At 47.8% G+C, this 26,837-nt stretch overlaps 1 protein-coding gene across 1 annotated transcript in view; it reads right to left on the reverse strand.

The window, feature by feature from the left end:
• The window catches only part of vps37d (VPS37D subunit of ESCRT-I), a 50,738-nt gene that overhangs the window by 13,688 nt on the left and 10,213 nt on the right, over positions 1-26,837 (reverse strand). Inside the window, exons 2-3 of the mRNA XM_078547838.1 lie at positions 25,168-25,339; positions 8,838-8,920 (exon numbers count right to left, since the gene is read on the reverse strand). Coding sequence (XP_078403964.1) covers positions 8,838-8,920; positions 25,168-25,339 — 255 coding nt within the window. The remainder of the gene's footprint in view (positions 1-8,837; positions 8,921-25,167; positions 25,340-26,837) is intronic.

Consider the following 26,837-nt stretch of genomic DNA (forward strand, 5'->3'; position numbering starts at 1 on the left):
CAGTCCGGAAGGCTGTAAAGTGCCTCGTCGGAAGATGAGGTGCTGTTCTTCCAGTTTGCGTTGAGCTTCACTGGAACATTGCAGCAGGCCAAGGACGGACATGTGGGCATGAGAGCAGGGTGGAGTGTTGAAATGGCAAGCGACAGGGAGGTCTGGGTCATGCTTGCGGACAGACCGAAGGTGTTCTACAAAGCGGTCACCCAGTCTGCGTTTGGTCTCTCCAATGTAAAAAAAAACTGCATTCACTGCTCCCAATGCGGTGTCCTCTACATTGGAGAGACCAAACGCAGACTGGGTGACCACTTTGCAGAACACTTTTGATCTGTCCGCAAGCATGACCCAGACCTTCCTGTCGCTAGCCATTTCAACACTCCACCCTGCTCTCATGCCCACATGTCCGTCCTTGGCCTGCTGCAATGTTCCAGTGAAGCTCAATGCAAACTGGAGGAACAGCACCTCATCTTCCGACTAGGCACTTTACAGCCTTCCGGACTGAATATTGAGTTCAACAATTTTAGATCATGAACTCTCTCCTCCATCCCCACCCACTTTCCGATCCCCCTTTTTTCCAATAATTTATATAGATTTTTCTTTTCCCACCTATTTCCATTATTTTTAAATGTATTTCCATCCATTGTTTTATCTCTACCTTTTAGCCTATTTCGATCCCTTCCCCCCACCCCACCCCTACTAGGGCCATCTGTATCTTGCTCGTCCTGCTTTCTATCCTTAATATCACCTATTAGCACATTTCTTAGCTAATATCACCACCATCAACACTTCTTTGTCCTTTTGTCTATGACATCTTTTGGCAATCTCCACCTATCACTGGCCCTCTATCCAGCTCTACTTGAACCACCCCCCCTTAAACCAGCTTATAGTTCACCTCTTTTCTATTTTTCCTTAGTTCTGTTGAAGAGTCATACGGACTCGAAACGTTAACTGTGTTCCTCTCCGCAGATGCTGTAAGACCTGCTGAGTTTTTCCAGGTATTTTTATTTTTGTTTTTGGTTTGGTCTTTGCAAATAGTTCTTCATAAACTGTTTGGTGTTAAGCTATACCATCTATCCCAGCTCTGTGGTAGAGAAGCAAACCCTCATCAAGGTGCGATAAGATTAGAAAGCATGGGCCAGGATTTTACTTCTCGCGGGTGGGCACGTGCCCGACCTGATCTGACGTAAAATAGTGCGCGATATTTTGGTTGGTGGGCACTCGCGAGAGTTGGCAATGCGCCTGCCGACGATTAAGAGGACTGTTCAGGCCCTTAATCAATTAATTTAAACCTATTTTTCGCTGCTCGTCCAACCTTACGGTTGGCGGGCAGGCGAATCGACCAGGTGGCCTTTTGATTTTTTAGCAAACCTCATCCACGGGCGGGATGAGGTTCCCACAATTAAATAAAAAATAAATATAAATTTTTGGGCAGAATTTTTATTCTGTTAATGTTATTGTGAGTGAGTCCCCTATCTCCCTGCCTTCAGGGAGCTTTCAGTGCACGTTCCCCTGCCCACGCGCAGGCTTTTGCACTCCCACGCCGCCCCCATCCTGGCAACCTCAGCGCGCCTTTCACGCTAGCTGGCCGTTAATTGGGCTGCCAGTGCAAAATCACGGTCGGGGGCCAATCGCGGGTAGCAGACTGTTTCCCGGCCGCTCACGGGCCCGCCCACCCAACAACCCGAAAATCCTGCCCAAGGTATTAATAAAACATCACTAACGCTCGACAACAACATCGAAACGAAACGAAATCAAAACAGCATCGAAACAGACACTATGACAAATCCAATCTCTTTCTGGGCTTTCAGCAACAGAGATCTGCTCCCACTGGGGGTTTATCAGCAACATCAGCTGCCCAATTGTGCCCAAGCAAGAAAATAGCTTGGGGCAGGTTGTGGGGGAGGTGTGGTTGGGGGGTGGGGAACACCATAGGTTAATCTTTTCATTAGATTCATGGGATTTATAACTACGAGGAAAATAAAGTTAAAAAAACAAGTCTCTACAGGTATATTTGAATGTTTCATCTCAGCCGGAACTAATGAGTGCTGTGCTGCCAGAGAAAGAATGAACTTGCACAGACAATAGTGCCTCCCACATCTTCATGAGATCCAAAATGGTTTGTAACCCATGTGATGGTAAACACGGTAGCTAATTTGCATGCAGCAAGATTCCACAGACAACAATGAGAGGAATAAGCAGTTAATCAGTTTTTAGTGGTTTCAGTTAGGTGATAAATATTGGCCAGAATCCCTCTGTTGTTCTGCTATGTGATTCAGTCCTCCACTGAACTCTCAACCTTCTGACTCTGAGGCAATTGTGCTGGAACTGAGTTAAGCCTGATAAAGGTGCTATTATTTGGATGATTGTTAAAGCAAGGTTCTGTTCAGTAGCTGTTTAAGGTTCCAAGGCACTGTTTGAAAGCAGGGTGTTCTCCTGATGTCCCTGCCAACATTTGTCCCTCAACCAACACCACAATGAGAAACAAATTAACTGGTCATTTGTATGGGACATTGCGATGTGCAAAACAACTGGCACAGTTACTAACACCGTGACTGCATAAGGGGAGCACTGTGAGTTAAAATAAGGCATCACATTGTGCAAATTCTTCATGCCATAGTTAAGCATACATTGCTGTGTGTTGGGTGACGGTAGGATCAAGGGACAAAACTTTCAATATTATCTCCTCACCCTCATGCTCTCTCACATCCATTTAATTATTTCCAAGGGGATTCAGATGTCTTTCCTTTTGTTCTGCTCGGCACATAAATATTCAACATGCTTTCTCACCCAGAGCAGGTGAGACTCACAACTCCTCCACAAACCAGCTGTCTTGAATACTCCTGGGATCCCTGTATCATTTCTCATCAATGTTGCCAATGTCCAGCTTTTGTACATATCTTTTGAGGAGAGATTGGCACTGCATTTTTTTAAATTTTAGTGCACGTCTGGTTTTCCAGATTTTGTAAACTCCCTTTGATATGATCTTTTTTCATCAGGTTTGTAGGATCCACAGTAAAATATTAAAGCGGGACTGGTGTGAGCTGCCAACATGCTGTAAAACTCATCAAAGCCTCAAAACGGAAGTCAGAGCCATCAGCACGGAATGGAGCAAACTCAGGGAGGAAAACGATGAGCTTGTGAAAGTAAAACTGCTACAGCTATTTACTGACATAAGGAAATTGGGAATGGGTGACGGATATGACCAAACTCCCAGGCCGGAATTTTCCAGCCCCGTTGGCATTGGGAGTCATGCTGGGGGTGGGAGGGGGGTGGGGTGGGTGGGGGAACAATATGGCGAGAAGGCCAAAAACCGGTTTACGCCGAAGTGAAACCATAGTGGGATCATCCGATGATGTCCGCCATGGCGGAATGCCAATCCCACTGGAGGTCGGCTGAACCCACTTTGCATCCCACTAATGGAATGCAAAGTAAGGTCCGACTGGAATTATTTCCCCCACGCCAGGTTTACTGTTACGCTGGCAGGAAAACAGGCCGGCCCAGAACACGTCTAGACAAGCGTGACGTGCAGAAGTCGGGTCTTAGCTTTAAGGCCTTGCTCAGATTGCAGACATCGGAGGAGAAGGAGATGCTGGAGGCCTGCAGCTACCAGACCCTGGAGGAACATGTACTTCACATGGTGGGTGGATTCCCATGGACATGGTTCCGCCGCGAAGCAGTTCTCAGAAGGTGGGAGGTCCCTGTTGATGTCACAGGTCTGCTTCAGAACATCACATTCTTGTAATGGGTTGCTACGGATGATCAGTAAGTGGAGGGAGAGGAAGGTAGGAAGGTCCAGCTGTGAGTGGGAGGGGAAGTTGTACTGGGGGTGGGGTTGGAAGAGGAAGATCTATGTTTAACTGGGAGAGGAAGGTATACCGGGGGGTGAGATTAGTTGGGGGGAGGTGGCAAAAGTGTCAGGGGGATGGGGTGGGGGGGGAATGAAGGTGTCAGGGTGGGGTGAGGTTGAGGGGGGAGGAGGGAGTATGGGATGAAGGAGAGTGTAATGGGGGAGAATGAGGCCACTGGGAAGGTAGATGTAAGGGTGGAGGAAGGCGTAAGGGAAGGAGTTTGGAGGGGGGAAGGAGTTCGGAGGGGGGAAGGAGTCAGTGAGGAGGAGGGAGCTCAGAGGGGGGAAGGAGTCCAGGGGGGAGGAAGGTATCTGGGGGGCGGAGGGGGTAAGGGTGGAGGATAGAGTAAGGACGGAGGAGGGAATAAGGGTGGAGGTGGGAATGTCCAGGTGAACATGCAAGGGAGGGTTCTGCAGAGTGAATGACTGCTTCCTGGGGAGGGAACTGAGGGTGGGTGTGTTAGGAGGGAAGAGTGAGTATGAGAGGGGGCAGAGGGAGCCGGAAGGGTGGCAGGGTGAAGGTGCATCGGTAGCGATGAAAGGGATGGTGAGGGTTGTTGGTGGGGACTCAGAAACTCTTGACCCTGGAGGTAGGAAGGAGGAGGTCAATGGGGATGGGATTCTCAGGAAGCTAAGAAATGTGCTCATTCACCTGGATATCCTGTAAAGACAAGGGTTTGGGTTGATAGGTGATGGTGGGGCGGTGGGAGGTGATTCCAGGGGAGTCAGCAGTAATGGGGGAATGGACATGGATGTTTGGGGGAGGGGAAAGGACAGGGGAGTTGAGCAAAAATCTGACTATGACCTCTTCCTGCTGTTGTGAGCCAGCTAGTCATGCATGAAAAGAGATGGAGAGAGTGTGAGCAGGATGCATGGCACCGTGTGGAATGTTTGTGTGGTGAGCGGAGACGTGGACAGGATGATGATGTGAGCTCGAGAGTATATGAGCCTGATGGAGATATGAGGGTGTGTGTGAGAGTTAGTGGTGTTATCCTTTCAGGTGTGAGATCCCTGTGGATGTGTGATGGGTTTGTGGCCATGGGTGTTGAAATCGAAAGTGAGCAGAGCTTTGTGTTGGATGGGCACGGGTGCTGCATGGGAGTGTGATCAGTGGGTGGGCGGAGATGCAGGTCAGCTCAGATGGACAACTGAAAGCGAACCCCAGCAGGCAGCATTGAAAATGCTCAGGACAGTGAGATGAGTGTGATGGATGAAGGATCCGTGTGCTTTGGAGAGTACTTGCACAAGGCTCTGAAAGACCCTGCCACACACACACTTCTTTCTTCAGTGGTGCGGCGGAACTACTAGTGGGGCTGGGAGACGGGGGGGCTCATGGTGGGGGAAGATGCAGTGGGAGGACTCACGAAGCCTGTCAATGAAGCTGAAAGACATTATAATATATTTTCAGATTATAAAGTGACAAAATGTGTTCACCTGTGCAACCACTTGTTATCAGAATTTCTTAACTTTTCTAGGCCTATCACTTCTTCTAGCTGCTGCCCTGACATCCTCAGCAGGGGTGGAGACAGCCTGTGCAATAGTTCGCCATGTGGCCTCTGATGACTTCGACCTGCATCTTCTGGGGAGCCGAAGCCTTGGGGGCTCCGGCTTGCTTTGGCTGTCCTCCTGTGTGCCAGCTGCTCCCTCTGCAGTGACAGAGGACAAGGATGAGAGAGTCCAGGCAAAGAGGTCTCAGAGGGAGTGGACAGCCTCTGAGATTCCTGAGTGAATGACCCAGGGGTGTCCAGCTGCTGCTCCTCCTCCCTTTAGGTGCTCGAAGGCCCCAGCCTGACTCCTTGAGGGGAAGGAGCACCTGGAGGGACATCGAGGTGCCTGGTTTCCCTCTCGCGTTGCCACTGCAGTAACTCACCCATAGCTACCGTGATGGAGTGTAGGTCTGCACACATCTTCTCGTTCTGCTGGGCCAGGATCTCCATGGCATCTGCTATCTTTTCCATGGAGACGTCCACGTGCCCATGTGGGCACCTCTTCATCAGAGAGCAGGCAGACGCACTCCTCCGACTCACGTGCCACTCTGTTGAGGGCTTTCAACAGCTCTGCATGATGTTCCTCCACCTCTGCTGACTCTTCATGATGAGTTGGAAGGCTGAATCCAGAGGGTCATTATCTGACCTCACAGATGCCTCTTCCCCAGCAGTCCCCTGAGTGCTGGGGAGCTCGGCTGAACCTGCCTCCTTCTACTGTGGATATGTGACTGTGCAGTGAGTACCAGGTTGTGAACTCGAACCTGCTCTAGATCTGGGTCCCACTGAGGTGTGTGTCTCTGCGCTGGTGGAGGGTGTGGGTAAGTGCTGTGATGGGTCTTCCAGGCTGCTTATTTCCAGCTCTTCATCGGAGGTGTTCTCTTGGCTGGAGGTGAGGACCTGGATGGAGCTGAGGGACTGGCTGGCTGATGGTGTATACCACATGGCAGAGATCCCTGTGAACCAAAGTAGAGATAATTAGTGCATGGCAGCACAGTCAGAATCAGGAGAGAGAGCACTCACAGTTGCGTTGGTGGGTGTTCACCGCCGACCTCACTGTCGCCGCTGTCACATTCCACATCCTCACCAGTCAGCGTGATGGCACGCTCCTCAAAGTGAGTGAGGGGTTTAATGTGGACCACTCCACCCTCCAGTCTGGGACCTCTCCCTGCTGTTTGTGAGCCAGCTTCTCCTGCATGAAAACAGATGGAGAGAGTGTGAGGAGGACACATGGCACTGCGTGGAATGTTCGTGTGGTGAGTGGATCCATGAATGGGATGAGGATGTGAGCTCGAGAGGATATGAGCCTGATGAAGATGTGAGGGTGTGTGTGAGAGTTAGTGGTGTTGTCCTTTGAGGTGTGAGATCCCTGGGGATGTGTGATGGGTTTGGGAGTGTGTGAGTTGACAGTGATGAGGTGGCTGACTTAACCCTGGTGGAATGAATGAGAGCATTCACCCTCTTCCTGCACTGGATGGCTGACTTCCTCTGCGCTCCGGTGGTGTTGGCTGCTGCTGCCACCACCACTGCCTACCAGGCTGGCTTTGTGATTCTGGCAGACCTCCTGCGGTCAGAGCAGGGGTAGAGGACATTGCGGTGGCCTCCCACTGCATCCAGCAGGCACCCCAGAGAGCTGTCGGGGCCACCTGTTTACTGGAGCAGTCCTCATCTGAAGACACAAAGTAGGCTGTGCTCTGGTGTGCATTAAGTATGATGCCCGGAGCGAGGAAGTGCTGAGGTCATGGGGTGACGGGCAAATCCGAGCCTGCCCGCCAGCGATCCGGAGTGTTTCCCGCGAATGCATTACTAATGAGGCAGGGCACGCCAGGAATGGGACGATATGGCGTGAAAACCCGCCATTGCGGCCAACAGGTAAAACCACCATTTACCCGCTCGCTACCGCACTTTGTGCAAACCTGGGATGATTCCACCCCCAGTATAGAATCAGGGCCTATAGTCTTGAAGACACCGAGAGCTCATTCAGTTCTTTTAGTTTCAGAAGCACAGTAGAGCCTGAATTGAAACGGCAGCAAAGAAACCTAAAATATATTATTTCAGATACAGGAACTCAGGGCAAATGTGATAAATTTAGAGTATAATGCAGTCCAATTATTGTAAAACAAATTCTGACAATTATTCATCAGAGGTACTCCAACAAATAGAGACAGAGAAATGATCCATATAATATGTTACCTTCTAACTGGGAACTAAGGGATATATCAAAACGTAAGACATTATAATATCATACAAAATGTAATATCAGCACCATCATCTGAAAGCACAGCAATAGTTTTCACCCAGCTCTATCTCATTACCACCTCTCTCGATGACTCCACTGTTGCAAAGTTATCAGACTGCTTATCTGACATTCAATACTGGGTGAGGAGGAATTTCCTCCAATTAAACGTTGGGAAGAATTCAAATGCTGCCCCTGACAGTCTTGGCACATAGGGACCAGAGCTGTACCCCTGAAATCTGTGTTAGCATTCATTGGGAAATATGTGGACGGTCCCCAATCCATTCCCCCCAACACACCCGCCCCTACCACCATATGAGTTCTGGGAACAGATCAAGCCCTCTTGCGATAACCACCTTATTAGCTGGTATAAGTATGGTTACGAGCATGAAAGGATGGTGTGTTCACATTGCAGCCTGTCAGACTGTTAATCAGCTTGCAAATTCTTCCATTACTTCACGTTATTCTTCAAAAGAGTGAGAAGATATGAAAACACCAATTTTGAAGTGATGTAAATAAAGAAATCAGTTGTTTCTTCACACAGGAATGAAATAAATGACCAGTAAATTTGTTATTGGCTTGAGGCAGCCAGGACACAAGAAAATATCCTTCCCTCCTGTGAATAACATCATAGATGGTTAATGTATAATTGAAAGGGCAGTCAGGGCCTCAGTTCAATATCTCACCAAGCAATGCAGAACTGCCTGAAGCAACAGCCTAGATTAAGTGCACAGATTCTAGATGGGGTTTCGAAATTGTAACCTGAGAATTACAAGTGGGTATAGCAGAGCCGCAGAAAAATCACAATAACATAAAGGTGCAAACTCATTTGACTAAGAGGTGTGAAAATCAAATTAAGCCCATTCCAGGTCAAATCTCTTAATTTAGGATTTTGGTCTCAGGTGTGCTTAATTTGTTTTCTTCACATCTCCCAATCAGACAGTCTAATAAAAAAGGAATGCAACATTTGCAATTATTGCAAAGGGTCTGTATCCTGACAGATAATTCTGTGATAATTCTCTAGGTCTTTACACAAGCCAAATTTGGCCTTTTTTCCTTCCATATTGGGGCCTTGTGACATTTGGACCTGTGTTCAGCATAACAAGAAACTCATTAAAAGTACATTAAAAAAAGTACAAAATATGCAAGTAGAGGGATATTTGAATATTCATTTTACTGCACATCATAAAGTGTCTCTGCTTTTCAAGTTTGCAGGTCGTGAAGAGGGTTAAGATCTATCAGAAATGGGCCTGCAAGGATTTTATTTTTGCCTCACCTCAGATTCCTCTTCACTTTTAACTGCCTCTCTCTGCAGGAGCTCCAGCGCAGTCTTAGGGCTCTGTCTTTTCAGGTAGGCAGCTGTGGAGACAGAAACCAGACCCAGTTACATCAGCAGATTGTAGTGGCATGCAATACAGTGGCATATGCTGCACCTCCTTTCATTTCTCAAAGGAAAGTAACCTATTGTCCCTAGGATTCCCAACTGTGATTAAATGTATTCCTGGAGGTTTCATCACATGACTTGCCCCATGCTCTAGCCATTAGTTGGCCAATGCATCCATCCTTTTGACATGCTGCCTTCCTACGCCAATTGGAAAGCAAAAAGGTTCACCACCCTATTGGATGATGTGACTGTTAGCCAAACAGCCATTTTTCCCATTTTCAATATTTTTATACCTGATAAAGAAAATGACAAAAAAAATCTTTTTCCATATCACAATGATATTTCTCCAGGACTGCACACAGCAGTGTCCTGGGGCAGGATTTTTGGGTGGTCAGGTGGGCACAGTGGGTGGGCCCGGGAGTGGCTGGGAAATGGTCCGCTGCCCGTGATCAACCCCCGACTGCGATTTCGCGCTGCCTGTGGCCAATTAACGGCCAGCCAGCGTGAAACACGTACTGAAAGGCTCAGTGCTGCCGGGGTGGGGGTGGGTGGAGGGAGAGCGCTGAAGTCTGTGCAGGCGTTGGGAAGCAGGCAACGAAAGCTCCAAGAAGGCAGAGAGCTGCCTTAGGGAGCTGAAGAATTTTAAAATCCAAAATAAAGATTTGGAAATTCTGAAAGAAATGTCCCCACAAGGGACTCACTTACATGAACATATACATAATAAAGACTATGTCAAAACATTTTAAAAAAATTAATGTATGAAACCTCATCCCGCCCATGGATGAGGTTTCCTCAAAAATGCAAAGGCCACCTGGCCAATTCGACCGCCCGCCAACCATAACGTTGGATGGGCAGCGAAAAATCTCTCTTAATTAATAAGTTAGTGGTCTTAATAGGCCTCTTAATTGTCGGCAGGCATACTCTTGCATGCGCGTGCTGACTGAAATATCGTGTGAGTGTGCGATGATTTCGAAATGCTTGCCTGATGTCAACGCGCGCTATTTTATGCCCGATTGGGTTGGGTGCGTGCCTGCCCGCGGGACATAAAATTCTGCCCTTGGAGATTGATCTTCAATTACTGGAGACTCCAGGCCAATCCTGGACAATTGGCAACCCCATTTGTCCCTTGGACAGATTCCACCAGATTGCTGTAAACTTCCGTTGATAGATTTGGTGGTTTCTGAGCAAATTTCCAATTTCACAACCTCTTACAGTCAACATTTGAAAAGTTGGGAAACATCACATTGTGCCACAACATCCTCACACACCATCCTCAGTCAATCCTCAATCTTAGTCGCATAGGGCCATTTAACAGTCACCGAAAGGAAAGGTGTTACATGGGTGGAGGTAGGTAACTATGCAGAGGAAGTTGACTGCTAACCTGGCAGGAAGGCCGCTTCAGTTTATTATGGTACATTGGTAGTTTCACAGCAGCATCAAAGAAAGCTTGGGCGATCCAGTCACTATTTCACCCATTAGGTAGAGAAGATGTTAGCCCTTTAATCCCATTTCACCAACAGGCAATGCACACGCCTCTCTATCATAGATTCCATCTAACCTAACTGATCTCTGGAGGAAAAGTTCCACAGCATTTCTTTCTAAACCCTTTCATCTTATGTCATTCATCCTTAAGCATTAACATTCCATACCATGAGCCCAAATGAACGTTATAATGGACAATATAGTTCCACCTCTCTTCCCCAATGTGCATGCTCAGAATATTAGTACAACAAAAAATATTGTTACTTTTACTTTCTTCCATTCTTTGATCTTAACCAAAACCGGTATTCTAACTGGAGCTGCTTAAAGTGTTGTTGAGCACTGGACACCACTACTCAACTGTTTAAAGTGCTGGTGGATGCAGTGCAGTCACTGAGTCATCCTCAGGATCTGTCCCAGTGAACCCAGTTAAAGACAATAAGCAACCCATCAGCAATGCTGTTACCCATTCATGTGCCAGGCGGTGCAGGTTAACAATATCACAAATGCAGCACTTGTCTGAGAAATTGCCACTGAAATGATCAGTACAATCAAACTGCTCTGATCATGATAAATAACTATGATAGCATTGTATCAGATAACTTTAACCATTAACAGAAGAAAACAACTTGTATTTATATAGCACCCCTTCACATTCTTGATCTAATGAATTGCTTATGAAATACATTGTGTGAGATTTTAACTCACTCAAAATCAATGCACTTATAGAGTCAAAATCAGGCTCACAGTCTCTGTTGTTACATAGGTAAATGATACAGTCAGTGTGTACATAGCAAAACCCCACAAATACGTTAGTATACATAGATTATTATAACTGGATTGGGTTACATTAACAGAGAAATAGAGTATAGAGTGAATATGGGGAGTAGGTGAAAATTAGGTGGATCAGAAGCCAGGTACGTGTGTAATTGAATAGGTGAGATGATGGGTAGGTGGATTAGTGAGAAGACAGTACATATGTCATATAGGTAAGGGAGGAAGTAGATAGTTGAGCCAGGTAAGAAGATAATAAGTGATCAGGGAATTGATCTATAAAAAAAGCACACACAGCTGTTTGCAAAACCTTTGCAAGATTGGAAATAAATCAAACAGTTTAAATGCTCAAATAGTAAACATTACTCTGCAGTTTTTTTTCTCAATCCTGGAAAGGCCGGCTGACTCTGATGAGTGCACTCTATTTAAAATTCAGCTCAAGTGGTCGTGTGCTGCCAGATACTTTCCACCTGAGGCTGACATTTCCAAAAGCTTACATTTATTAAGCATCATTCACAATCTCGGGATGTCCCAAAGCACTTTACAGCCGATAAAAAAGGGAATGGGTTTCTTAGTTTTAATTACTTTCTATCATTATGCACCCAGCAGTGGTTTCTTTAGCTGGGAATTTATTCCAGTTTCTCAATATTTCTATTTCTCCGGCTCTTGGCTCAGTGATAAGGCAGGTCACTCAATATCTTGTCAAGTCCTGTGAGTTTTTTGGCAAAAGAACATGTGTGAGACTTGATTCAATGCTCGTACTTTCACACCTGATTCAGAAAATCATGGGTTCAAGTTCCACTCCAGGATTTGAGCACATCATCTAAGTTGACACTTCAATGTAGCGTTGAGGGAGCTCTGCACTGTCTTTCTGATGAGATGTTAAACCAAAGCCCCTGTGCATCATTAGATAGATGTACAAGATCCCTTCGATTACTATAACAAAATATCAGGTCATTTATCTTGTTGCTGTTTGTGGGACCTTTGCTGTGCATAAATTGGCAGCTGTATTTGCCTACATTGCAACGATACCTGGGTCTCTAAAGTACTTCATCGACTGTAAAGTGCTTTGGGACATCCCGAGATTGTGAATGATGCTTTATAAATGTAAGCTTTTGGAAATGTCAGCCTCAGGTGGAAAGTATCTGGCAGCACACGACCACTTGAGCTGAATTTTAAATAGCGTGCACTCATCACAGTCGGCCGGCCTTTCCAGAATTGAAAAAAAAAACTGCAGAGTAATGTTTACTATTTGAGCATTTAAACTGTTTGATTTATTTCCAATCCTGCAAAGGTTTTGTGAACAGCTGTGTGTGCCTGGTGACCTATACTTACGGAGAGGCCCCACAGCTATAGCTGGGATAACAGCAGATGGGAGTAGCCACAGAGCAGGTCTTCTGTAATGAGGAGATAATGAGGATGCACTTCTGTACACAAACAATGCGCAAGGGGAAATTCTACCAAGTGACCATGAAATGAGCTCCACCATGACTGCCATCTGCCTCTTTGAATTCACCCATCTGCTGCATGGGCACCATCTGTGAACCTCACACGAACCTCCACAATGGCATGAGTCTGTTACCAGGAGTTGGCACACTCTGTCAAGTGCCAAATAATCAAATCAGTGTGGGCTTGTTTCAGTGTTCCCCCATTAGCTCCAAGTCAGCCACGTGAAGCAAGTCAATCCCCTCATGAGTTGCAGTGGGTTTTAGGCCAGGCCATTTGATTGATTACTTGACAGTCAACTGCTGAAGTGTCCCAGACAACAAGTGAGGATCAATAACAGGCAAGCACCTATCAGAGATCACTGAACAGATCATGCAAGTGTAGTGGTTGAGTTACTGAGCAATGGTTATGTTACTGCACTAGTAATTTAGAGACCTGGATTAATGTTCCAGAGAATGTCAGCTCAAATCCTGCCATGGCAGCTTGAGAATTTGGATTCAGTTTAAAAAATCTGGAACTAAAAAGCTGATATCAGTAAAGTGACCATGAAGTTGTGGGATTGTTGTACAAATCCAATTTGTTCACTAATGTCCTTTAGGGAAGGATGTGCTGTTTTTGCCTGTCTGGCCTATATGTGACTCCAGACCCACACCAATGTTGTTGACACTTACTGGCCTAGCAAGACTCTCAGTTGTATCAAAACCACAACTCGATGATTCAAGAAGAACTTTCACCACCTTCTTCAGGAAAATTACTGATGGCCATTAAGTGCCGGCCTTTTCAACAATGCCACTTCCCAAGAATTAACTTTTAAAAAGTGGTGAAAAGTGAAAGTTGCCATAGTCCTGGAGGACCATAGGTTGCTCTCTCATTGGAGAAAGACAACTGGTGGTGAGTTTAACCTGTGGGTCACCATACCTCAGGTGAGGGGTGAGGTTGAGAAGGCGGGGCCTTCATGGATGACCTCAGCCAGTACAGGAATTGAACCCACGCTGTTAGCATCACTCTACATCACAAGTTAGCCGTCCAGCCAATTGAGCTAACTGACCCCAAAAGTAGTATCAGTGGAAAGACTGAGCTGATCCAGATTAAACAGTGGTTTAATGCTGGTCCTGCTTGTGGTTGGCATGTTCCCTTTATGCCAATGCAGGTTTCAAATGTCGTCTCCATGTGAGCTAAACACTGATGCAGGGACGCAGTGTAAAGATGTACAACCGTACTGCCTCGCTCTGGCAGGCAAGAATGTATGTTAACTCCAGTCTGTATATTACCTTGGATCCATGCGATACTCAGGACAGAATTTTCTTCTGCTGCTGCAGCTGGGAGTGGGAAGAAAGGTGGGCGGGGGAGTTTAATTCCACGGGAGGCCAAAATTCAGAATCCCGACGGTGGGGTGAACTTCTGCAATTAAGTTCTCCGAACCTTACAGGTGGTTCGAGCTTCCTGATGGCAAGCATCGGGAAGTCCTTTTGCATGCATTTGCATGTCATGCACCCTCATTAAAAGATCAGCTTGCCAGAATTAAGCTCTCCCTCCGAATTAAGTTACCTGTGAGTCAGAAAAAACATGCCTTCAGATTCAAGACAGCATATAAGTGGCGTGCACCAGGTGAAGTACTCATCTTCCTGGACTTTGGAGTGAATAGCCACTACCTTTCACACTTTCCGGAATATTCTTCTATGGCAGATATGATAGTTCAGGTGTCAGTTGTCTTAGGTGCATGGAGGGTGACCAAGAGAGGGAGGATGGAGTCTACTAGAGGCAAGGGTCAAGGAGGCTGGACAAGAGAGGCAGGGTCAGCAGGTAAGGGTGGAACTGGGGCCAGACAAAGGTGCCAGGGTCAGCGAGGCAGGGTGGGAGAGTGCCTGGGGAAGGAAGCTAGATTGATGCTCCTGGCTTGTAGTGAGTGATTGCCTCCCCTTTAAATATGGCATCTGGACCTTTGAGCCTGTGAAGTAAGGATAGGGCGATGACTTCCTGCCAACTTCGCTGCAAGATTTGCCGAGCTCCTCGCACATGCATGTCTAATGACCTGAACAGCGTGAGATCGCGTGTGGCTAGTTATCCTGTCTCTGAGCGGAAATCACTCTCACTTCTGCTCCCACCTCCAGAATGGAAGATTCTGCCCTGTAATATATCCCAGGCTGTGTGTTTTGAGACATTAAGAGAGAGAATGAGAAAGAAAGAGAGAAAGTTGTAGTAATTGTAGCTTTAATGAATGTAGTGACTGTAGCTTTATGACTTATTGTGTTGGGTACTATCACATGACAGTGTGAATGAATGAGCTCTAAGCTTGGGAACCTTAGAGTGGGAGCTGGTGATTGGTTGAAAGAAATTAAAGTAAATTGGTTTGAAAAGTTTCAGCTATGAGTAGGAGTACTACCAGAGCTGCTAAAGAAATATGACAAGGTTTTTTGAGACGAAATGGGGAGAATCAAAGGCCTACGGGCTAAAATCTATGTTGACTCAGAAGCAACTCCTCATTTCTTTAAAGCAAGGCCAGGGCCATACGCTCTGAGGGAGAAGGTTGACACTGAATTGACCCGTTTAGAGATGCTGGGGGTCATACAGCCAATTCAATTCTCAGACTGGGCAGCACCTATAGTGTCTGTCTTAAAACTGGATCAGACCACCCGGATCTGTGGGGACCATAAGCTAACAGTAAACAAAGCTGCCAAGTTGAACAACTACTCTATTCCCAAGATTAAGAATCTGTAAGGTAAATTAGCAGGAGTGACAACTTACACTAAACTAGATATGAGTCACGTGTTTCAGCAGCTGGAACTGGATGATACCTCCAGAGAGTTTGTGACCATAAACACCTACAAAGGGTTCTATCAATACACGCATGTGCCCTTTGGTGTTTCTTTGGCCTGCGCGATTTTCCAGAGGATGATGGAGAGCTTGCTCCAAGTACTATCTCAAGTCGTGGTTTACCTGGATGACATCCTAATAATGGGGTTCACAGAAGCTGAACACTTGGCTAATTTGGAGGAAGTCTTGAAATGATTTTTGGAAGCAAGGGTGCACTTAAAAATAGAAAAGTGTACCTTTCAGGCAAGCAAAGTTGTTTATTTGGGCCACCGGGTGGATGCCCAAGAGTTACATTCATTAGAAGAAAAGGTTAAAGCTATTAAGGAGGTACTTTCGCCTAAAAATGTCTCTGAACTCAAGACATTCTTAGATATGGCAAATTACTATGGTCGATTCCTACCCAACTTATCAATGGTCCTAGCCCCTCTACACTCATTATTAACGAAAAACCAGCGTTGGGTTTGGAAGTCACCCCACGAAGAAGCCGTCATGAAAGTTAAACAACTCTTGCACTCATCAAACTTGTTAGTACACCACGACCCGACAAAGGAACTGGTACTAACCTGCAATGTGGCCCCCTATGGCGTGGGAGCAGTACTATCGCACAAGATGGACGACAGTTCAGAAAGGCCGAAAGGCTACGTGTCCACAGCCGAAGAAAGGTATTCGCAAATCGGGAAGGAAGGATTATTGATTATTTTCAGAGTTAAAAAATTCCACCATTACATACATGGCCAACATTTTACGATAGTGTCTGACCACAAACCGCTCTTGGGGCTGTTCTGTGAAGAAAAAGCTATCCCTCCCATAATTTCTGCATGAATTCAAAGATGGGCTCTAATTTTATCCACATATGAATACACTTTTGTGCACAGACCAGGGATGTATATAACCAATGCTGATGCCCAAAGTCACCTCCCTTTACAGGAGAGCAATGAACAAGCCTCAATTACCCAAGAGATTGTATTAGCAATGAATTTCCTGGGGCAGAATTTTCCTGTTGGCATGTAAAATGACGTGCAGTGACGTTGGGCGAGCTTCCTGACGTCACTGCGCACCATCGCGATATTTCGTTGGGCGGGCGCGCGATGCTTTCCGATGCGCACCCTCCATTAATTAATGGGCCACATAAGGCCCTTGAGCTGCCAATGGATTGCGATTTTTCGGCACCCGTGCAATCTTCAGGTCGGTGCACTGGCGTAACGGGCAGGCAGGTAGGACACATTTGTATAAACCTCATCCACTGGCGGGATAAGAGGGCTCAGTGGGGTCGTGAGTGTGCTCTGTTGTTTTTTCAAAGTTACTGATACTTGTCTGTGTGAGCTGCAATACTTCAAAACACATACCAGCTGTTTGGTCTGGACTCACAACCTTCAGGTCAGCACTCTGCAGTGAGGAATCTTTTTTGGGCCTGCATGTTTAAGGAAGCCTTCCCTTAGCCTAGGATTGGGAGCTGAACTCTCCACTGGAGGTACCTCCTCTGAGGATGGAGGGCTAGAAGGGAGAGGAGGCCAGGAGTGCACATTCAGACTCCAGGAGAGCCACCTTTGGGAGGTCAAGCGCAGGCACAAGGGGTGCAGGGCCAAGAGGTAGTTCAAGGCGGAAGGGGCCACAGAAGACACCACTATCCTGCTGCCAGGGTATACAGGTGGCGTTGCAGCTACCTCAATATGACTGAGGTGCAGTGCCGAAGGAGGCTCCGTCTCTCAAGCAAGACAGTCAACTATATCTGTCAGATGATTGGGCCTGAGATCTCCGATAACTGTGTGGGTGGACACCCTATGCCAGTGGCTCTAAATGTCACAGCTGCCCTCAACTTCTTTGCCTCTGGCTCCTTCCAGGGCTTGGTGGGTGATCTTTGTGGTGTCTCCCAATCAGCTGTCCATACTTGTGTCAAGCAGGTTACAGACGCTCTGATCAGACAGGCATTGACCTTCATCCACTACCGCTGGGACCAGGCAAGCCAGACAGAGCAAGCCAGAGGCTTTGCGGCCATTGCTGGCTTCCCCCCGTCCAGGGTGCAATAGGCTGCACACATGTGGCCATCAAGGCGCCAGCAGGTGAGCCCGGTGCCTTCGTCAACAGGAAGGGCTTCCACTCCATGAACGTGCAGATAGTGTGTGATCACAGGATGCTGATTCTTCAAGTCTGTGCAAGATACCCAGGCAGCTCCCACGACGCCTACATCCTCAGACACTCCAGGTGCCGGGGCTCTTCAGTGCTCCAGCCCGGCTGGATGGATGGCTGCTGGGTGACAAGGGCTATCCCCTCAGAAGGTGGCTCATGACGTGTCTCTGCCATCCAAGAACAGAAGCTGAGCAGCAGTACAATAAGAGCCACACCTCCACAAGGGTTGTGGTGGAGAGAGCCATTGGTCTTCTCGAGATGCGCTTCTGATGCCTGGACCGCTCAGGGGGCGCACTCCAGTAACCCCCCAGATTGTGTGTCGCTGATAGTGGTTGCATGCTGCGCTGTCCACAATCTTGCGCTGGAAAGGGGGGACGCAGTGGACGATGAAGACGTAGACGCAATGGCTGCGGCTGCACACGATGAATCCAGCAGTGAGTCCGAGGATGAGCACGCACAGGGAAATGCTGAGGGGGTAGACACTGACCCGGGCATACTCCAGGGAGGCAGGGACACCCGGGAGGCTTTAATTCAATGAATCTTCAGTTAGCACACCACAGATAGACCTTCAGGACAAGCCTGAGCTGCAGGCTCCATATTCGAGACCTAAGTGCAAAATCTGCCTGGTTAGGAACATTAACTAAGGTCCTTGTTAATAAAGCTGAATATCCAGCAAAGCACTCATTACATTATTGGAAACCGTCCATCTGCAGAACAAAAGAGGCACCCTCAGCCATGGTGACATATCTGAATTTAATATTACAATCAAAGAAACTTAATGAAACAAAATGAAAAAGGTGTTAAAAATCACATCAACTCATAAAAACCTCATGCAGGTCAACACAACAGCACCAGTGATAAACCCGTGGTGTGCCTAAGGTGCCTTATGTTTACATTTTCGGATGCTACGTCTTGGTGCTGCCCCCTCGCTGGGAGTGGCATCTGAGACAGCTGCTGACGCTGCTGTCCTGTTGGCCTCGATGACCATGGCAGTCGTCCACTGGCCCGTGGAGCCTGTGCTGGCCCCACCTGAGAGCTCGCATCTCCCCAGTTGTCGCAGCCTCACCGGATGCAACGGTCACTGGCAGAGGGGTGGAGGAGCTGCCGCCCTCATCTGGAGCGCCCTGAAAGGAGCCCACAGAGACGACAGGCAGCTGCTGGCCCGATGTGAGGTTGCTTCGGACCTCCCTGCTCACCGTGGATGGATGGGCACTGAGCTGGGAAACTCGGTACCCAGACCATCTCCCACACTGGCACTGACCAGCTGAAGTCAATGCCGATGTGAGGGCTTGCTGGTCCGAGCACATCCCCAGGAAGACCTGATGGGTCTCCTGGAGTAGTCTCTCCACGAGAGTCGCCACTCTCTCCATGAAGGATGCATGGCGCTCGGACATGTGGCTCATTGCTTTGGCGATAGTCCACGTAGACTCCTCCAACACGGAGACCAAGCCAAACATAGCCTCATGTATCTCCGCCAGATGCTCCCGCACACCCGGCCACATTTCCTGCACCTGCTGCGTCGCGGACGACTCCAGAGGCACATCATCAGGCACCGACTGAGCATGTGCCTGGTCCCCTGCAGTCCTCCGAATACTGTCGCCATGGGCACTCTCTGTCTCTGCCAGCTCCTCCAGTGACTGTGAAGTGCCCTCACCGCTGTGCCCCAGGACACGAGCCGATGTTCGAATTCCCACTGAGGTGCTAGTATCTGCGCTGGTGCCTGCCCCACAGAAATGGTGTGACACTGGTGAGTCTGTGACTTCAGGCACCTCAGGTGTGAGAAGGGGCGTCTGCTGCTCCTCCTCCCGGCCCTGCTCCGCTGATGCTGAAAGGAAGAACAAGGACAGTGGATCAGTTAACGTGGAGACAATGTCAATGCGTATCCCTGTCCCCCGGATCATTACGCGCTCATCCTTCCATAAGCAATGGTCAAGCCATGTTGCAAACTTCAATCACTGAACATTCAGCACTGTCATGGCTGCTGGGAGAACAATGGTGACCTCACTGCTGGGCAAACATACCTGCCCGTGGTACCCCAGCCTCACCGACACCGGTGGACCTGGGCGCATGGCGCCTCTCCAAATCCAGCGCCTCCTGCTCGAAGCGGCTAAGAATCGCTAACTATGCCGGCCCGCCCCCAGTCCTCATCCACTCGGCTGCATTATGTGCATTCTTCTCCTGGAAAGGAGAGAAGAGCAATGATTAGTGCAACTTGTACCTGGACTCTCTTTGTGGACGGTCCACCCCAACCAGAGTGGGACATTGCAGGCTCCAGTGTCTTCTCACCCCGCTGCTGCCGAACACTCTCACAAAAATTCTAGGCCTGTCCCCACCCCCTTGGCCAAATGCTGCCTGTATCACATTAGGCACCACACGGTCTAACCTTCCATAGCAAGGAGGCGCAGGCACGTGGAGCGCAGAGGACAGCAGATCGATTGGTGCCACGCCACCTTGAAGCTCCCCTCCCAGCATGTCATCACCCTGACTTTGACATGTCTTGGAGTTCCAGCACTGCGCCTCGGTGCAGCTCCTCCAGGTTTCCCCCAAAACAGTAACGTGGGTCTCAATGTACCACATGCTGCAGGGGCAGAACCCATCTCTTCACCACCCTCTCAGGGTGACCTCGGCCTGGGCAATCTCTGCTGGCCCACCCAGCGAAGGACACAGGCCGTCAATGATTCAATGCAGTCACTACGCTCAGACTTGGGTGGGGGGTGGTGGGTGGCACCAGGGGGGGGGTAAGCTGACCTGCTGGGTTAAGTGGCCAATGCCAACATGGTACTCACCCTTCCTGAGCACAACAGGTCGATGAAGCGCTTGCGCTGGATCCAGGTGCGCTGCACCACATCGCGGGAACTCACCACCCTCACCACCTCCTCCCAGGCACGTTTGGTCATGTGGGGGGGCCTCCTCCTCCCGCCCTGAGGGATCAGGGCCTCCCACCGTGCTGCCACCTCCTTCAGGAGGGTAGCAAGGCAATCACCAGAAAAACGAGGGGCACAGTGCCCCCCTGCCCTACCCTCCTGCCTGGTCTGCTCACCAGCAGTGCTCTGGGAAGCCCTTCCACTGACCATAATTCGCAGTCTTGGAAAGGCTGCAGCAGCTTTTTAAAACAGGCCGCCAGGTCGCCATTGGACCCATTGGCCTTTGCAGACCTGCCACCGCCTGCCCATTCCCATTGTCCTCCGGAGCCGCGATTCATGTTGGGCGGGCCTTAACTGCTTAAAATGGCGGTGCAGACCTGATCGTGGGTGGCGATCGGGTCTGCACCCACGCACGCCCGGTCCCGCTCCACTGGCCAGAAAATTCAGCCCCTGGATTCCTCGCCAGTCTGCGCAAGGCAGATAAGAAACTGGACGAGTCGTGATCCAGTCCTGTCTCAAGTGAGAGACCAAGTCGTGAAATGATGGTCCCAGGAACCAGTGCCTGATGAATTGAAGCCATTCTTCACTCAAAGGAATGAATTGAGCAGTCAAGATGGGAACCTGTTGTGGGGAGCTAGAGTAGTTGTTCCTTCACAAGGAAGGGAATCACTCTTAGCAGAATTGCACAGTGCACATCCGAGAATCTCAAGGATGAAGATAATTGCGCAAAGTTACATTTGGTGGCCAGGCATGGACGGTGATATCGAGAAGGTGGTTAAACACTGTATACAATGCCAACTACTACAGAAGTTACCTGTTGTGGCCCCACTACACCCGTAGGCCCTGGGTGAGTCTGGGTAGAGATTACGGCAGTCCATTTCAAGGTACCATGTTCCTACTAATAATTGACGCACATTCCAAATGGCTAGATGTTTACGAGGTTGCCAACGTCAGCTGCGATTAGAGAAAAGTTACGCCAAAGTTTCTCTATACATGGGTTGCCAGAAGTAATCGTTTCAGACAATGGTACTGCATTTACTAGCACTGGATTTCAAAGATTCGTGAGCCTAGATGGTATCAAACACGTAAAGATGGCACCATATCATCCGTCGTCTAATGGATTAGCTGAGATAGCAGTGCAGACTTTTAAAGCTAGGATGAAAAAATTATCAGGAGGTTCATTAGAGACTAAACTTTCACATTTCCTGTTTCACTACACAACAACCCCCACACTACTACAGGTTCAACACCTTCAGAGTTACTTATGTAGTGATGCCTTAGAATGAGATTAAGTCTGATACTTCCCAATTTGGAGGGGAAGGTGGAGAAAAGTCAAGGGAATGAAAAACCGGCTCATGATTTTCATAGTTGTGAGCAAGAATTTACTGTTGGTGAAATAGTATACATACAAAACTTCGGTGGTGGATTGAGTTCGTTACCTGGTGTAATAGTTTCTGTGACTGGACTGTTGTCATACTGCATAGAGGTGGAGGGCCAGATCACCCACAAACATGTGGATCATTTGAGAAGAAGGGAGCTACCCCAACAAAATGATGTTCCACCTGTAACCACTATAGAACCTGTTGTGACTGATCAACCAAGGATAGACAAACCAGGTGTCTCTGTCAGAGACACTGAATTGCCTGTGCCTAAAGAGGTACCTGATGTTGCTGTGGTTCCAGAAAATGTGGATCCTGTAAGAGATTCGAAAGTTGTGGAGCTACGACATTCCACCTGGATCAGGAAACCACCTGAGAGGCTGAACTTATAATTTCATGATCCGTGTATATATTTGTAATGTCATGAAGGTATATGTTCTCGTAAATACAATCTGTACAAAAAATTTAAAGGGGGGGCAAAATGTAGTAATTGTAGCTTTAAGGAATGTAGTGACTGTAGCTTTAAGACTTATTGTGTTGCATAGTATCATATGATAGTGCGAACAAATCAGCTCTCAGTGTGGGGAACCTTAGAGTGGGAGTTCTTCTTCTAGTTGTGGAGTTTGATGGAAGCATGTAACTGCTGCTGTAGCCTGTAAGTAAAATTCAATGTTTCTAATGAGAAACCTGTCTGGAAAATCAAGCCCATAACAAATGTGTTCCAATGTTCTTTGTGTAAATTATTTTAAAAATGGACTGTAATGCACTCACTTGATGCTTTCTTTCCTTACACCTACAGTTGTTTCACAGATGTTTCTAGAATGTAGTGCTGGATCTTGAGCTCATCTAAAACTCTGCTGCTCATATCCCAGTAGCAAGCCTTGTTCACCCATCACCCATGTGCTCACTGATCTAGGGCCCCCGATTGAGCAACGCCTTGATTTTAAAATTCTTATCCTTGTTTTCAAATCTCCCTATGGTCTCATTCCCCCTTAGTTCTGTTATCTTTTCCTGCCTCTGAGATATCTTCATTACTCTAATGCTGGCCTTTTAAAAAATCATTTGGTGGCCTGACCCGCTTGAGTGTAACTTGTGCAATATCTTGGTCGGTGGGTATGCGTGGGAGTTGGCAGCACACCTGCCAACAATTAAAAAGCCTATTAAGGCCATTAAAAATGTAATTGAATTAAATTTTTCGCTGCCCGTCTAACCTTACAGTTGGCGGGCTGGCGAAAAGGCCAAGCGGCCTTGGCATTTTTTGCAAAACCTCATCCACTGGTGGGATGTGGTTTCGATCCTTCATTAAAAAAAAGAAAAAATTTCATTCTCATTTCTAACATGTCCCTGCTCATGTGACAGAGTCACATGGGGGCGGGGGACATGGTTTATAACATTTTTAAAATCTTTATTTTTAAATTTCAAAACTCTTCATCTCCCTGTGGCAGCTCTGTGCCTAAGGGGCCTTTTCCAGCACGCAACCACGTGCATGCGTGAACTTGTGCTCTCGCCCTCCCCCCCCCCCCACCACACAGGCAGCGCTGAGCGCTGAAGCACACGTTTCACGCTGGGCGGGCCTTAATTTGCCGGCCAGCGTGAAATCACAATCCGGCCCCAATCGTCCGCCCCCACCGAGCCCGCCCGATGAGGGAAAAATCTTGGCCCTTACGTAGTTTGATGTCAAATTTTGTTTGATAATGCTACTGATGTTTTACTTCATGAAAGGTGCTATATAAATGCAAATCATATTTGTCAGGTTAATGCTGATTCACAGCTCTGTCAGTGCAGCAGCGTCTGAAATGTGTCACAACACTCTTGTGGTAGCAAGTGTCTGACCTTCCGTTACTGTTTACGTGATGTTAAAAGCATGCAGATGATTTTGACCAGCCTCTCACACAGCTAGCTGAGGCAGTGAGAGACTGAGGCAGCACTCTAGCAGTGTGGTTCAAACATTCATGCTAGCCGTGTATTTACCCTGTCCTTTCCAGCAGTCACTTTCATTGGCTACAACTATTTTTAACTGTCTACGTTAATGAAAACATTTCCCCCCTTTTCCTCCCATTTTCTCCTGAAGGTACTGAATGTCAATAGAGTACACAGGAGCAGGAATCTGTTCCATTGTGGCTGATCTCTACCTCAGCTCGATTCACCTTTGAAACTCTGACCTAACAGACACTTCTTTGATCTGGTCCTTGGAAATTTTAATTATCCCAGCATCCACAACCTTTTTGGGGGAGCTAAGCCCACGTTTCCACTGCCCCTTTCTGGAAGAAGCGCTTCTTAATTTCACTTCCAAAAAGCATCGCTCTACTTTTAAAATTATGCCACCATGTTCTGGATTGCCCACCAGACAAAATAGCCTCTTTGTATCAATCCTATCAAATTTTAAACACATTAATTAGATCTAAACTCAAAGGAATACAAGCCAAATTTATGTAATCTATCCTAATTAACCCTTTTCATTCCCATGCTGTACTCTCTCCCCATTGGTCACACTTCATGTGTGTGTCTAAACTGTGATAACTTGATTTTCCCATTAGCTGGTGGAGCTGATTTTGTAAGTGGGCTGGTGTTAAAATAATGCAGGTTGGAAAACTTAGACTGGGATATAGGCCAACTTGGAGGCCTCACTCTTATTGTCGCCCAATTTTCCAGCAGATGTCACCTAGTGATAACGACCACTGGGGGATTTTAACCACAGAGTCACAGAATTGTTACAGCGCAGGAAGTAGCGATTCGACCCATTGTGTCTGCACTGGCTCCCAGAATGAGCAGTTTCCTAGTGCCATAACCCCGCCTTCTCCCCATAACCCTGCATATTCTTCCTTTTTAAGGAGGCATTTTCATCTGTGTGTGCACACATGTGTGTGTGTGTGTGTGTGCGCGCGCGTGTGTATGTTTTAAAAAATTTATTTATGTACGGGAAGTGGGCATCGCTGGCTAGGCCAGCATTTATCCCTAATGGCCCTTGTTCAGAGAGCATTTATTTTAAGAGGCAATCACATTGCTGTGGGCCTGGAGTCACATCTAGGCCAGACCAGGTGAGGACAGCAGATTTCCTTCCCTAAAGGACATTAGTGAACCAGATGGATTTTTTTACGACAATCAACAATGGTTTCATGGCCATCATCAGACTTTTAAGTCTGCATTTTTTTTATTGAATTCAAATTTCACCATCTGCTATGGCATGAGTCGAACCCAGGTCCTCAGAGCATGTGTGTGTGTGTGTGTGTGAAATTATACAGGAAAAGGCTGACTAGAATCGAGGTGGGGTGGGGGGGAAGTGTTGGCGTGGGCAGAGGTGATGACAAGGCTTCATGTTACAGAAGGAGAGTTGCTTACCCAGTTTTCTCTGCTTGTCCTCATAAACTACAGTCACCTCCTGCAACTCTTGGTATTTCCTGGCCAAATGTAGTTTTTTGTCATCTAACTGAGGCTGCAGGCTGAGATTGTCTTCAGCCATCCTCCGGTTACTGGCTAGGATCATCTCTCGCTCCAGCTGCAGAGTCTGTAACTGGAAACAGAAACACACATTTTAACGCTAGAAATTCATCAACACCAGATGTATCAGATGAAGGTTTGGACCATGCATTCAGGTTTCTCAGTGCATTCAGATCAATGTATATGTTTTGATGTATTTTAGGTTGTGCATCGTCACAGAGTCATAGATTTTTACAGCACGGAAAGAGGCCCTTTGGCCCATCGTGTCTGCTCCAGTCATCAAGCTCCTACCTACTCTAAGCCCATTTTCCAGCACTTGGCCCGTAGCCCTGTATGCTATGGCATTTCAAGTGTTCATCTAAATACTTCTTAAATGTTGTGAGGGTTCCTGCCTCTACCACCCTTTCAAACAGTGAGCTCCAGATACCCCCAACCATCTAGGTAAAAAAATCTTTCCTCAAATCCCCTCCAAACCTCCTGGCCCTCACCTTAAATCTATGCCCCCTTGTTATTGATCCCTCCACTAAGAGGAAAAGTTTTTTCTTATCTACCCTATCTATCTATCCTTGAACAATTGCATTGCATTGGCATTAATGCTTTTTAATGCATTTTGAGGAGAAATTCTCTCCACAGTTATGTGGGTTTAAAGCTGCCAATCTGTGTGCTCTTTTTATAATGATGAAGCTAATTATAACATGACAAATACAATAATAGCGATCATGTTATAAACCATTCCCATTTCCATTGTTTTTGTACTTTTTAGAATGGTTTACTGATTTACCTGGGTTACTGGTTCTGTTAAAAGATTGGGGCTGATGTGATGTAATCATTTTATTGATTAGCGTGATATTCTATGTTGAAGAGAGAAGGGATGATTCTGGATTGAAGAGTTTTGAAGAGACACTAAGCTAAACCTGCTTCCTTTTCTTGTCCATCAGTTTCATTCCCTTGTCACCTGGAGGTGCTGACTCTCGCTGGAGTGAGGTTCAACAAACAGACCACCAAAGGGCCATTCTTTACTTCTGAGCCTATGCAGTGTGTTGAGCAGCGAACCTCCACAGGGCAGTGAGCCTCCACTGGGCAGTGAACCTCCACAGAGCAGTGAGCCTTCACCGGGCAGTGAGCCTCCACTGGGCAGTGAACCTCCACAGAGCAGTGAGCCTTCACCGGGCAGTGAGCCTCCACTGGGCAGTGAACCTCCACAGAGCAGCAAACCTCCACTGGGCAGTGAACCTCCACTGGGCAGTGAGCCTCCACAGGGCAGTGAGCCTCCACAGGGCAGTGAGCCTTCACCGGGCAGTGAGCCTCCACAGGGCAGTGAGCCTTCACCGGGCAGTGAGCCTCCACAGGGCAGTGAGCCTTCACCGGGCAGTGAGCCTCCACCGGGCAGTGAGCCTTCACCGGGCAGTGAGCCTCCACAGGGCAGTGAGCCTTCACCGGGCAGTGAGCCTCCACCGGGCAGTGAGCCTTCACCGGGCAGTGGCCTCCACAGGGCAGTGAGCCTCCACAGGGCAGTGAACCTTGACAGGGCAGTGAACCTCGACAGGGCAGTGAGCCTCCACAGGGCAGTG

Source organism: Cetorhinus maximus, chromosome 9 (assembly GCF_964194155.1).
Source record: "Cetorhinus maximus chromosome 9, sCetMax3.hap1.1, whole genome shotgun sequence".
NCBI lineage: Eukaryota > Metazoa > Chordata > Chondrichthyes > Lamniformes > Cetorhinidae > Cetorhinus > Cetorhinus maximus.